The sequence below is a fragment of the Patella vulgata genome, chromosome 5, assembly GCF_932274485.2.
Source record: "Patella vulgata chromosome 5, xgPatVulg1.2, whole genome shotgun sequence".
NCBI lineage: Eukaryota > Metazoa > Mollusca > Gastropoda > Patellidae > Patella > Patella vulgata.
The window spans coordinates 11,717,275-11,732,249 of NC_065883.2; the positions used below are offsets into that span (position 1 = coordinate 11,717,275).

At 35.7% G+C, this 14,975-nt stretch overlaps 1 protein-coding gene across 1 annotated transcript in view; it reads right to left on the reverse strand.

The window, feature by feature from the left end:
• Window positions 1–13,623, reverse strand: part of LOC126822231 (DNA polymerase epsilon subunit 2) — a 36,513-nt gene extending 22,890 nt beyond the window's left edge. Inside the window, exons 1-6 of the mRNA XM_050550994.2 lie at window positions 13,551–13,623; window positions 12,300–12,400; window positions 9,689–9,764; window positions 8,380–8,457; window positions 7,796–7,889; window positions 7,155–7,229 (exon numbers count right to left, since the gene is read on the reverse strand). Coding sequence (XP_050406951.2) covers window positions 7,155–7,229; window positions 7,796–7,889; window positions 8,380–8,457; window positions 9,689–9,764; window positions 12,300–12,400; window positions 13,551–13,615 — 489 coding nt within the window. The 5' untranslated portion in view covers window positions 13,616–13,623. The remainder of the gene's footprint in view (window positions 1–7,154; window positions 7,230–7,795; window positions 7,890–8,379; window positions 8,458–9,688; window positions 9,765–12,299; window positions 12,401–13,550) is intronic.
• Window positions 13,624–14,975: the final 1,352 nt, after the last annotated feature.

Consider the following 14,975-nt stretch of genomic DNA (forward strand, 5'->3'; position numbering starts at 1 on the left):
AGAAAGAAAGTGTGAATCAAAAATATACAATTTGATTAATTCTGATATTTTCATTTGTCTTAATACATGGGATCAGTGCCCAATTTACCTATAGGCTTGGCAAGCTGAAGCCTAACACCAAGGTGTAATCATTTTTACAACATCATCAAGCTTTCTTACATGCTCTGTAGTCTTCAAGGAGCTAAAACTCTAACTCAATAATATTCGAAATTAAAAAGACGAATCATAATGATATTCTGGTCTATTTCAATCAATATTGATATTGTTATCTTGCCGTGAAAATATAACATCCAAACATCCAATATTTAAAGCGAGAATTTCAAATTTTCTAAGAAAGTCAAAACATAATTATTTGTATGTCTTTTGCTCAATAGGTTATCAAATCACTATTATACGATCATGGGCATCATTTCCCACCCTTAAAATTCTATGACACAGGAAATAACACAATTACCTCCGCTGTTTTGCTATTGACAACATGGGGCAGCCATTTTCCAACGTTGGAATTTGAAGTTAAAAATGATATTTTTGCCAATTTCTCAGCTGGCAATAGCGAATTATAGGATTAATGTGATTATTCTTTAACAAGGTAGGACTGTTTATGGATACCATTTATTTTAAGGCTTTATTTTAATACATTTTAAAAATATAACTTGAAAATTTGCAATTTCCGCTTTAAGACACAATGACCATTTTATAATTATTACACAAGTCAGTGGTTTTGGGCGCCATTTGTAATGAACACAGAAAAACAATGCTGAAGTAATTAGTAATGGATGATTCACAAACGTCAAAATAATAATAAAAAAAAATGTGAAGAATGGACTAAGCAGAAGTAAATGACTGTCGTTCATTTTGGACCATTCACATATTTCACCGAACATAATAAATTAGAAATTACAATATTTATTTTAAGAACTTAATTTAAGTCACTTTATATACATTCATGTTACATTAATTGTGCTTTCAGAGCCATTTCTGTCTATTTTAAAATTGCAAAGAATAAAGCCATATGCCCTTTAAAACATCCTTGGCTTTGCTCAATCGTGTTAAAACAATCGTGTTTGACCTTCCTCTAATCCTGAGGGTGGTGGGATAGACAAGGCCTGTCTTCACATTTATGGCAAGGTTTGGGGTAATTTGTGTGGAACTTTTTCACCACAAGAGTTCATAAGATATTGGACTTCTGAAAATAAATACAGTAGAACTTGTATTAAGCAAGCACCCAAGGGAAATTTAAAAATGCTTGCTTAATGGAGGTGCTCTTTGACTAGAGGTATCCAGTATTGCCCCAACCCCTACCACAAAAAATAAAGATATAGATTGCATATATTTTTTTATTCATGTAGTATAACAATAACAATACATCTAGTTGTGAATTCAAGATAGTCGCGTATACATGTTTGTTTAGTAATACTGGATCTCTGGCCCCCCAATATTTCTTTTACTTTCATCATACTAAATCATAGCGTCTAAAAGCGTTTCAAAATGCCGTGAATTTGAGTATTTCCCACCCCAACTATTTTAGCAATTACGCGACCACTTAATAAAATCTCGGTGCTTTTTGTGCTGACATAAATTAATTACACTTGGGTGCATTGGGAGCGAACATCAATACTTGCATCGATAAATTTGACCGTCGCTGAATCTTGCGCCGAACGAAAATTGTTTACTCAAATCTTGAACATAACTTCTGTAAACTTGTCATTTTGTACCAACCTTCGATACTAGTCTACCATTGTGATGCATTCGATAATAATTATCCATTTTTGTGAAGAAAATCGATGAATTAATTTTATTCTTTCAAAAAGCACATGAACAAAAAACCATCGCCGATTTACAGGGGGTGTAACTCTGTATGTAATATTTTAGGGGGGACTAAAACGTATGTTTAACAACAAAGTGGCAATGGAAAAGAGATACTAGATGATCGTGACAAAACTCGGTACTTTCATTTTATTCAATCAGTATCAAAAAATGTGTCGTTACGCGTGAAAACAATGATCAGGTTAGTCGTTTAATAAAACAAAAGATTAATAAACAGATAATCCTGGGTTGATTGTTATTTTTACATTTCTTTTTAATTAACTACTACTCACGGGATTAGCGGAAGTGTTACAAAGAGAGATGGTATCATTCAACACATTCACATTCACCCCATTTACTTTTAGTGTTAAACTTATGGTTTTTGATTCTCAAAGTCATTGGCCTTTCAGATCTGCAAGCAAGTCTGGAAATAAGACACCTGTCATAGACATTGTCAGGTACAAATTCAATCTGTATCAGGCCCAATCCATCGGGTGCCCATCATTATGTCCTGCATAGATTTGTCTTTATTGCAGGTTTAATTAATATTTTTATTCACGTAGCACACAAAGTTAATAACACAATTATATGGCATATAAGTTACTTATATAAGTTGTCTTTATCTACTGGTAATTCCTTAGTGACTGATCTGTTTTAAGGTGCAAGCAAAATCATCATTTCCAAGCTTGTCAGCAAGGCTGGTCAATCATAAAGTGTTTTTTTAGTCGTTAAATCTTGTATTGCCCCAGTCAAACTTTCTAGCTGAAAAATGGTAAACAACGACAGGCCATCTTGGACACTTTCATTGATCATACTCCAAACATACACTAGTGTGTTGATATTAAAACCCAGAGAAGTCAATAAAAGAGTTTAAGTCCATATACAATCAAAAGAAAAGTATATTTATTAAAAAAAATTAAGGGGGTTGGATGGCCAATTGGTTAGAGCGTCTGTCATTGAGTAAACTTGCGTGGTTTAGATTCCCCGGATGTATGTGACAAGGAGTAGGGCCGCCTGTCCAACCTCGTGGGTTTTCTCTAAAGACCCCTACCCGCAAGTGAATTATTGAAATAAAATAGAACCATGTTAGTCCCGAAATGACCTGGTTTGTGTCAAGTGGATGTTAAACCCCATTTCTCTCTCTCTTTTAATTAAATAAAGATTTGGTCCAAAACCTATTACAGGGTTCCCGCGGCTTCGTCAAACATTTTTTCAAGGACATTCAAGGATAAATATACGTCAACGTATGTTTAACAACAAAGTGGCAATGGAAAAGAGATACTAGATGATCGTGACAAAACTCGGTACTTTCATTTTATTCAATCAGTATCAAAAAATGTGTCGTTACGCGTGAAAACAATGATCAGGTTAGTCGTTTAATAAAACAAAAGATTAATAAACAGATAATCCCGGGTTGATTGTTATTTTTACATTTCTTTTTAATTAACTACTACTCACGGGATTAGCGGAAGTGTTACAAAGAGAGATGGTATCATTCAACAATGGCCGTTAAATGGGTGATGTTTTGTTGAATTTATTAGTAAAATAGTGACCGCTGGCCGCGTTAGAGGAGTGACCGTTGAAACAGTAGAATTTTTACGGGGGGAATTAATCGTGATGCCCGTTGCATGCGTTGAACAGGTGCGTGTTTAGTAGGGGTTAAATTACTTAAAAATCGCTCGGGGGGATATTTTGGTGCTGGTTGAAGCAAGTGTTCGCTGATTAGGAGTGCACGCCCGAGCAAGTTCTACTGTACATTCAACAAGATTTTCGAATTAGCAAGCCTTGAAATAACTGCCAAGTTTCAGCCTGACATCATGTCAGGCTGAACTGATTTTCGGCCGGACATTTCAGATTTTCAGCCTGACAAATACTTTATAAAGTATATTAAACCAAAAAACTGTTGAAATTTACTATGTTTATATATATTATTATACATACATTTATTAATAAAATAAATTGATGACTCACATACAACCTGGAGTTTAAAGTTTTTATATGTATATGGAATACAACTTTATAGTTCATATAATAATGTCATTAATCTCTTTGGTGGGGCTGGGGATTAAGATTCAAATTTAACTAAAGAATAGACATCTTGAGTTGTCGTAAATGGTTCAGAATCTGCCAAGTCATTTTTGATCCACTTTTCTAGTCTACGGTTCGTGTTTGTAATTTTCGAACTGGTAACGGCGACGGCCCCCGTTTAGAAGTGTCTTAATGAGAGACATAAGACACAGTACCAGTCTTTGAATTTTCTGGAACGGTCCCACTAGCCGGGATATCCGTGTTCGAGGGTTGGGAAAAGTAAGAAGTTATTTTATTCGACATGTTTTCACGGCTCTTCTATTTACATTCACATCGGAAGTGTCCAACAAAGTGAGATATTTTCGTATAAAAAGTCTGTCTCTAATTACATGTACATCCATAGTCAACTTGAACATTTTCTTGTAAACTAATTTTAAAATATTATTACTTTTATTACTAATAATTTATATAATTACATGTCATGTTAGGTGTGATTTAGAGCTAATCATATATACGAAAGTAACGCAAAGCTAGCTACGAGACTCGAATAACCAGTGTAAAAGAACCGATTCTCAATATCATTCATTATTTTATCTTCACGCGGCCGAGAGAGATACATGTGTAAATAGTAATATTTTTACTATGACTCGGGTCGTTGATATAACCAGCGTAAAAGAGTCGATTCTAAAACTTATTGAAGATTTTATCTGCACGCGGCCGAGATATAAATAGTAACATTTTCACTATGACTCGGGTCATTGATATTTTTGGTCCTGGACTTTCGAGTCTAATAATAAATAGCGATCGACTCGAATATTTTTGACTTAATGTTTTACAAAAACACGGTCGGACAATTATGTCCGGACGAAAGGCAATTTGGCCTGTCAAAAGGGGTCAATTCGCCCGGACATTGTCCGTGTCCGGACGCTTATTTCAGCGCTTGCGAATTAGATACTTTTGATAGAGTGTTTTGGGTCTGTTGTGTTTTTCACCACAGGAGTTCCACAAGTTATTGGACATAGAAAAAAAAAAAAAGATTTTCAAAAATTCTTCTCAGACCTCCCTGTGTGGTACCACATTCTATAAGATTTACTCCATGTCTCTGTCTTCATAGATGGGAATCTCTTTTACACTTAAAATTCTATGTCAGCTAATGACTAACCTACAGGATGTTATTTTCAATTGCAAATTTGGATGTTTGGGGTCGTATCAATCTTAAATCAGACCAAGAGTCGATTTCTACAATTGTTCAAACAATTCTCGATTCAGTTTGTCAGCCCCACATTCACCCCATTTACTTTTAGTGTTAAACTTATGGTTTTTGATTCTCAAAGTCATTGGCCTTTCAGATCTGCAAGCAAGTCTGGAAATAAGACACCTGTCATAGACATTGTCAGGTACAAATTCAATCTATATCAGGCCCAATCCATCGGGTGCCCATCATTATGTCCTGCATAGATTTGTCTTTATTGCTTGTTTAATTAATATTTTCATTCACGTAGCACACAAAGTTAATAACACAATTATATGGCATATAAGTTACTTATATAAGTTGTCTTTATCTACTGGTAATTCCTTAGTGACTGATCTGTTGTAAGGTGCAAGCAAAATCATTATTTCCAAGCTTGTCAGTAAGGCTGGTCAATCATAAAGTGTTTTTTTAGTCGTTAAATCTTGTATTGCCCCAGTCAAACTTTCTAGCTGAAAAATGGTAAACAACGACAGGCCATCTCGGACACTTTCATTGATCATACTCTAAACATACACTAGTGTGTTGATATTAAAACCCAGAGAAGTCAATAAAAGAGTTTAAGTCCATATACAATCAAAAGAAAAGTATATTTATTAAAAAAAATTAAGGAGGGTTGGATGGCCGATTGGTTAGAGCGTCTGTCATTGAGTAAACTTGCGTGGTTTAGATTCCCCGGATGTATGTGACAAGGAGTAGGGCCGCCTTTCCAACCTCGTGGGTTTTCTCTAAAGACCCCTACCCGCAAGTGAATTATTGAAATAAAATAGAACCATGTTAGTCCCGAAATGACCTAGTTTGTGTCAAGTGGACGTTAAACCCCATTTCTCTCTCTCTTTTAATTAAATAAAGATTTGGTCCAAAACCTATTACAGGGTTCCCGGTGCTTCGTCAAACATTTTTTCAAGGACATTCAAGGATAAATATACGTCAAATTCAAGGATTTTCAAGGACATTTTTTAGCCTAAAGTTACAATTTTTCATCTTAAAAATAACCAAAACATTACCAACTATCGTTATAATCTCATATTTAAAAGGAATTGAAGACATCTGAAACAAAATTAAGGATCTCAACTGAAATTCAAGGATATTTTCCTATTTCCGCGAAATTCAAGGATATTCAAGACCTTGAAAATGAAATTTTAAATTTAAGGATATTCAAGAATTTTCAAGGACCGCGGGAACCCTGTATTATTAAGTATGATACTAGGCGTGTGTAACTGTGTGTTCTCTACAATTCTGCCTTCAATACCTCATATTGGGAACAACGGTCTTGCATGTTGAGCCAATTTCAAGATATTAATTACCTAAAACTATTAATAATTGTGCTATCTTTTTAGCCTGGAAATAACGCTTTTAGAAGTACCTGACAAAATGTCAGGTACTAATGAAATAGTACCTGACATTTTTAACTAAGTGCCAGACATGTATTAATAATATCAATAAAAAAGACAAATCAGTGTCAGACAAAATGACAGGCACCAGAGGTTTTGTGCCTAACAAAGCCTGAATCTGTGTCTGACATTGTCGGTGACAGGTGCCTTATTTCCAGACTTGAAGCCAGCCCCTTTCTAAATGTAGGCTTTTTATACTCAGAGTAGTTAAATGTTTTTAATCATTCTGCACACAGAGATCCATCTACTTCTTACTTCGAGAACAGATCTCTGCCCTAAATGGCTGCCATTTCCAAAAATGAGTATACTGTTTTGTAATGCGGTTCTACTCCGTTAATAAACCTTTTCAATTTTACTAAATGGAAGCAGAATAACTACTTTAACAAAATTCTCGGAATATACTTAGTGTTTTCGACTGAAATCGTCGATTTAGGACTTAAAATGTTGGTCAACTAGCTTAGTGTCTGTTCTCAAACTGAGCTAACTGTAGACAGACAGCCTAAGTTTAGTATGGTACTTATAATAAGATAACAACAATCCAGAAAATGATCTGGTTTGTTATGTCTTTAAAATTTTAAGTATAATATCTAATTGGTTATTATAGATAATACACCTTTCTGATTTTTCAAATATATGTGACAAATATGTTGTATTTTGAGCTAATTTCAATATATTACCTGAAACTTTTTAGTTTGTTCATCTGGCGCGGAACCTAAAACTGGTGGAGTAAATAAATCATGGCGTAATGTTCGCTGAAAAATATTCAAAAATCGAGATTTGAAATTCAAATTTGTGTCGATTTTAAAACTCAATTGCTAATGCTATTTACTAATAGTTTACAGGACTATACTTAGCATGGGCAAATTTCCAACAAGACTCAAGTCATCAGCATCCCATGCCCTTGTATACCAAAGTCAAATTTTTATCCACAGAAACACAAAAATGATTAAATCAAAGAAATTTCTGATTAGGAAATTAGTTTGATGTGCATACAAAATACTTATAATGGTGTTATTAAGATTGTATGTGTCTAGAAGTGGGGTCGCCTGTCAAACCATGTGGGTTTTCTCTGGATCTTCCTGCTTTCTCCCACTAAATGCAAGCAAATTAATGAAATAAAATTGTACCGTGAGTTAGTCCAGAAATAACCCAATTATTGTCGATCGAGAGGCCATTTAACCCCTATATATATATATATATATCTCTCTCTCTTACTCACTTTCTATTAAAATACAAGTGTGTATAAATATAAGGGCATATTACCATGTGTTAGTCCCAAAATGACCCACTTATATATTTGTATATAAGGGCATATTACCTGTTGAAGTATTGTGTATCTTTCTCGGAATAACGTAGCTTTATCATCTGCTGTCCCGTGTAATACTGGACCCTTTATACCTAAACTTGTATTTCTACAAATATAATACAAAGAAAGGGATCAGTCTAGTAAAAACTTTGTCTAATACATTTAAATATGTTACAATCCTTCAACAAAAAAAAGAACCCATGAAGTGAATATTTTTGTCACAAGTCTTCTAAAGGAAGACAATTACTTGCCTTATAATTAGATCTGAAATACAGATCTAAATCATCTTTTGATGTTGGTGTACCTTCATAAGCAATGGAGCACGAGATCAACAGCGCGCCCCACACATGATGCCTGATCATTTTAATAAAAGAAAGGGTACTTTGCCAAGTGAGGGTAATGTCCTGACACAGGTATTACAGTCTAAATTTAGTGTCAGGGGATTTTCACCAAGATTTCAATCTCTTGTACCATACGAATGACTAGACACTTTACCCTGTCAGACCTGCCGATCTTCCTACCTTCTAGATCAAATTGCTTAAACAGATGTTAATAACATAATCATAAATAAAACTAATATTTAACTAAATACTTACGGAATAAATTTTTTTCTATCTGGATGGTATGTGAACCGTGGTACGGAAAACGCATCAATTATACAAAACACATTTTCACTGAAAGAAAGATAGGATGTCAGTCAACTTAACAAACACCAGCAGCAACAGCTAAGTCGTCTTAGCCGTCAATAAAGGTTGTTGCATTTTTGTATGTACTGGAAGCATTGTCAAGACATTGGGGGTACTCGATTGAACGTTCCGGAATTGAATTCTCTCAATCCTAAAAATAGTGACAATCAAGTGAAAAGGGGTATTTTGGGCTACAACGCATGCGTCAACTGGATAAGTAAATATCTCAAGCAACTATGCAGCCGAAACATATTCGTTGTGTTTAATTACATCATGATTCTACTCACACAACCTCTGTAGTCGGGAGTGACAGAACTGTGACAGGACTAAATTTCGCTTCACTCGATTGCAATTCTGTCAATTCGGGACATTCTGGACTGTGAATTGAGCATCCCCATTAAAAACTGATCAAGGGCAACAACCCATGAAGTAATTTAATAGGCTTCTACTAGTTCTTCCTAATGCACACATAAACAAATCATGTTCCATTAATCAGCTAACTTCTGCTGTTCAAGTCATCAAAACTCGTAGAACAAACACATATAAACTTCAAAGCAATTTTTTGTATGTAATGGGAGCATTGTCAAGACAATAAAAACTGATCAAGGGTAACAACCCATGCAGTAATATAATAGGCTTCTACTAGTTCTTCCTAATGCAAACATAAGAGAGAGAGAATTGGGTTTAACGTCTATTTGACACAAACTAGGTCAATTCGGGACTAACATATGGTTCAATTTTATTTCCATAATTCGCTTGCGCGTAGGGGTCTTTAGCAGTGGGAGGAAACCAGAATGCCCGAAGAAAACCCAGGAGGCTTGACAGGCGACCCTACTCTTTGTAAGTACAACCGCGGAATCGAAACCACGCCTGTTGACTCAATGACAAGACTTTATGATACAGCGCGCACATGCTAACCATTCAGCCATCCAACCTCCCAAAACATGTATAAAGTTCAAAGCAATCGATGATAACTTCCACAAGATCAAGGCTAAAATTCAATAGGATTCATTGTCTCATCTCATTAAATATTTCCTATAGAGACGTAACACTGATCAAATTCCATCACTTTTAATGGGTAAAGTTTCGCAAATACCAAAACTATCTTGGCTAACACCAGGATCAAACCTCTTAATCAATGAGCCAGCACCCTACTCACTGAGCCATCAGACTCCCAGCACTAAATTTAAATTGTATTATGTATTAAGTATAAATCTACCCTTCTTCATCTTGTTCAGCATTACATTCTTGTACAGCAGCTTCACAAACAATTTTATCTATCATAGAAGATGACACTGAAAGCAAACAGAATCTGAGTGTATAAATTACTTTATAGGGATACTTTGAAGTTGATATTCAAAATGTCTATTAAAACAAAATCTGAGAGTATAAATTACTTTATAGCAGTCGTTGTTTGTATTTTATAGGAGAGCCGAAAAAAGCTCCCCTAGCTTAATCAACAAATTGAAAAAATCGCTCCCCTAAAAAAGCTCTCCCAATTTCGATAAGAAGAGTGATTTAGAAATTTAGGAGAATGATCTGATATTAAAGAGATTGATTAGTTGTGTGTATGGGAAATGGTTCTGAAGATCAATAACTGCATGTTATTGTAAAGAAGAGCGATTTTCAGTTTTACGGAGAGGGGAAAAAACCTCCCCTCGATCGATCACTTGCCTTAAAAAACAATGACTGTTATAGAGATACTTTGATCATGATAGAAGGTAACTCTGAAAACATTTAAAATAAACAGAATCTGAGAGTGTAAAATAAGGGAGAATTTGAATATCTCCATCTCCTTTGAAGAAACTTTGATCCTCATTTTGGGGGCTCCCAATGGTATATTTTTTAAACCAAATCAACAAAATGACATAGTTGTTATTGTTAGAAAGATAATTGGATGATGTAATGTAATAATACCAGTCAATTATCCATATCAATATAAGTTTTCAAACCACTGGTTGTGTCGAATTTTATTTCCTTTATTAGTACAACTGTAGGATTTGGTGGGGATGAAGCAGTTTTTAAAGGAGAAAATTTAGAGTTCAGACAACAATAAACTAACATGGTCAAAAGAGTTCCTTCCCTTGAATGTATAATCATATGTACCGATACATGTATATCAAATACACAGTCATACTGTACAACCACAGTGCTGCCATAGTATGGGGCCACGGTGGCTAAGTGGGTAAGATGCTGGCTTGCTAGCCTGGAGGTCGAGTGTTCGATCCCTGCATTGGCCAAGAAACTTCATCAGGTTTCCCCTTGTCAGTGGTGCAGGATTGAGGTGACAAGGTCAGCCGTCTAGTCGTTCGAATGGAACAAAAAACCAAGGTCCCACGTATACATTGGCATGCATATAAAAGATCCCTTGGCAGTTGGAATTCGATATAAGCGTAGGTCATAATGCCGCTGCCCGGGCAAAATTTTCCTCAAAGCACAAAGTATGGGGTATGCCCGTCTTCATTAGCCCAATAATATTATTATTATGTATGAATATTTGATATGTACTCTAAATCTGTTTATATTTTCTATAGAATAATAATAATAATTTAATTCATGTGATAATGTGCCCAAATTTCAACTACACGAGTTGCTTGAAGGTGCAGATACAATATACATTAAAACACTAGTGTTGAAACTACTATTCGGATATTCGTTAACGGATACAAAATAAGGGTTATCCGAATCATTTTACTATTCATTACAGTCTTCTGACATTCCGTACACTCTATATTCAGCCATTTTAACATCTGATTACTTTGAAATTTCCCCCAATGCTATTGATCACATTTGGCAGCTTTGTGCATAAATGTTAATATCACACGTATTATTTAGCGATAGTAACTAATAAAAATATTAATGCAGTGCAACGAAAACAGAAGTCTAAATAAAAAAATATTCATTCATTCCTTGTGCTGGTTTACGCTAGATAGAAGCTACTTCTTGGGTTTACGGGATACAAGTTAACACTGTGTTTAGATTTCCCGCAATGAAATTTATTCATAACGACTTAGGTCACGTATATTCTCACTTACTGATTGGTTCAATAGCAGTAGATTATCAGAATGAGGCAAACGACCTTGGCGGAATAAATGTCAGATGTTTTTATTTTACTTTTTTCATTCGTGTTGATTGAGAAAAAGTGATAAGTGGGAGGGCCGCGGATTACAGGAGTGGTTATACACAAATTTATTCAATTCATTAATTTTTGGGGATATCATGGATAGTCTTAATAATTGCGGCTAAAGGTAGGCACGTTTTTTTTCTTCGCGGCTCAAACAATTTGCAAATCGAAAGTAAGATTTCATACTCGGCATACACAGACACTCATAAACATTGAAATAAGTAAGAAATTATGAGTATATGAACTTTTGCTTTGATTTAGTTCAAGAATTTCACGTTTCCGAATTATCCGAATAGTATTCGGATAGCAAACAAAAGTATTTGGATCACAAATCTCGATCCGATTTTCAACACTATAAAACACATCCAAGTTAGATATTTAAACAAAGAAATAAGAATTTCAGTACAAATAAAACAGAACCACGTTTTAAAGATAGGTTGCCAACCGTGAAACATATGTCTACAGCATATGATGTAAGACATTTAATTAACCAATCAGTGTTGATGTTTCAAGTGGGTATTTGAAAAATACAACTGTTGCTTTGTCTTCACGGCGAATGTCTTGCCACAATTCCGTGCACCACACAACAAGAACTCGCCACAAGAGACTGTTTTAGGATCTGTGTTTTAATCAGATCGCTTGTGATGTGTTAAATTTAACTAAAATATTACAGGACATAAGCAAAAAGTAAAATCAGATTATTTACATGGCTGTTTCTGTATTATTTCTATCATGTGATCCAACCAGCCATCTCTTTCTCCCTCATCTAATGGTGTTAATACTTCTACTAAATATCTACTGGCTTCACTGAAATATATGTAAATTACAATAATGGTCTTATTATATTAGTTCAAGAAGATATGCCCTCGATTTAAACCAATTTTAAAACCCTGATATGTGGTCTTTTCGCTCTGATTACTATGTTTATATTATGGAGTAGTCTACTTTGTGGAATATTTGATTATCTACTGCAGCAGTAATATTAGATTAGGCTTATTCACAGACCGATATTCGGATTGACTACTATGTGGAAGCGGACGTTGTCGTTACGCCTGAAAACAAGTCAAGGGATTCTCTGTTTATATATTGTTTGATTTACAGAGTAAAATTATAACAGCACCCATAAATATTCAATTGAAATAATCAATCAATTTGCACCTATTGCCTAATTCAATTTCGGGGCATGGTGGCTGCTGGTAAAGATGACATGGTAGCACAAAAAGCCATTCATGACTCCCATTTTTATGTCTCAATATTTCATTGTTGTGGCACCACCCCTAATGGCCCTAACAACCCTGAATTTATAGGTTTTAAAGGAGCTAAATCGCTAACATTTGGGACCTAGAAATTGACAAAAGTGGGTTGCAACGCATATAATACTGTAATATGAATGTATATAAACTGATTTACATTCAATAGTTTCCATTTTTACTCCAATTTCAAATCAGTTATGTCTCAAACGAGTACAAATTTTTAGCGTCTGGTTATTCCAGTCTACATACGCCGTTTGATTTGGTGCAATGAGTCTAGCCTCGTCCCTCGAGTCTCTTGATACAACTGGGGCTGAAGCGCATTATGGTACACGATTCGTGTACCAATGGTAAAATGTTTATTTTGTCTTAAATATTGGACATCAAAAAAGCCCATCTTTTTCCGGTAAGATCACAACATGAATGTTGATTTAATTTGACAAATAAATCGTGTTTTCAATGTTGAAGAATTTGGATGATATTGAGTTAGCCCTAACGTGATCGCCCACAAAAACACAATGTTGAATGTTTTGTTTATATCGTCGCGTGTCTCCAAACAAACTGAAACATCGTTATTTCTTTTCTAAAACCTACAAAAAGTCGAATAATTAACTGTGTAGCCAACTCTGTATTTACCAGTCATTTGATTTTATTAAACGGGTGTTGCTATGGTATGAGAAATATAATTAGAAAACTACTAGAATTACCTCCGAAGAGTTAAACCGTGCATTTTAAATGCAGATGTGATAACATTTCTCAATTTCGCTGCCATTTTGGTAATCTCCCGCCAGATTTTGCAACGACAACTGATAAACAAAAATGTAACACATCTTCAGCTATAGCCATTTTTTCAATTATATTTCTTTTTTTTCTAAATTTAAATATGGAATTTAAAACCATTTTAAACTGAGGGTTGTGCATTCGATCATTAATTATGAAATACATTAGCTGATAACAAGAATTTTATTTCATCGGTTGGTCTTGTCATAAAGGGAAAAACCCAGCTTGCGCTCAATAGAGTTACCTTCCCGGTCACTCGATTACCACGCCCCATTTCTTTAATCACGCTCTCGATCGTCAGCTCTTTTGCTCTAGTGTTGTGCCAGATTTCGAGGATGGATAAAGGGTGATTGGGTGAACGGTGTTTAAAGTCCACTGAACGCAAAGTAGGCCATTCCGGGTTCGATACCGGTGTTGGCCTAGGAAGCTCCTCGTGAATTTCAAGCCTGTTTTCCCTTGTCAGTGGTGCAGGATGGAGGTCGACTGGCGAAGATAAGAGTCTATAATAGTCGTTTGGATGGGACGAAAAACCCATGTCTTGCGTATAATATTGGCGGTACGTTAAAGATCCATAGACAGTTGAAAATAGAAATAAGATTAAGAGTAGATTGTAACATCGGTGTCAGGTCCACCCTCATTAGCCCGTTTGTTGTAGAATAAAAAGTAAAAATTTAAACCCCATATCATCTCCAGTGGGTAGCACGAATAAACATTTCTTGTATAAGCGTTGTTCTGGTATCTGTATTCAGTTTTATTTAATTTAATGAAATGTGTTTGGTCAGTATGATAATTGGAAATGTTCGTTTATTATTACGGGACTTCTAAAGTCAGGCCCGGCGGAGTGGGGGGGGGGGGGGGGTAGGGGGCGTGGGGGGCTTTAGCCCCCCAATATTTGGCCGTAAGTACTCTTTTCTCCAGGTTATTGCGGCCCCTGGACCCACGCCTATAAGGACGTAGGATGGAAGCCCCCCCCAATCAAGAATTGCTTCCGCCGGCCCTGAAAGTACCCTATACGATATGTAATGTGCCATGAGAAAAAATTTGCCTGGACAGCGATGGTACAGCCTACTCTTATTTCAAATTCGGGTAGGCTGCAGCGTCGCTGTCCGGGCAAAAGTTTTTCTCATGGCACACTACATATCGTACGTCCGCTTCATTAGCCCCGTCGGTGCATAGCAGGCTATTTCAAACTCCCGTCTTCATTAGCCCAGTTCGGAGCAGGGACGTGCTGGCGCCGCTGGTAGGGGGGTCTGGGGGCGTTCTCCCCCCCAGAAAATTTTTGAAATTTGACAACGGGAAACGCGTTTTGCAAGCACTTCTGGGAGAAATCTAGGTATCATATTTTCCAAATT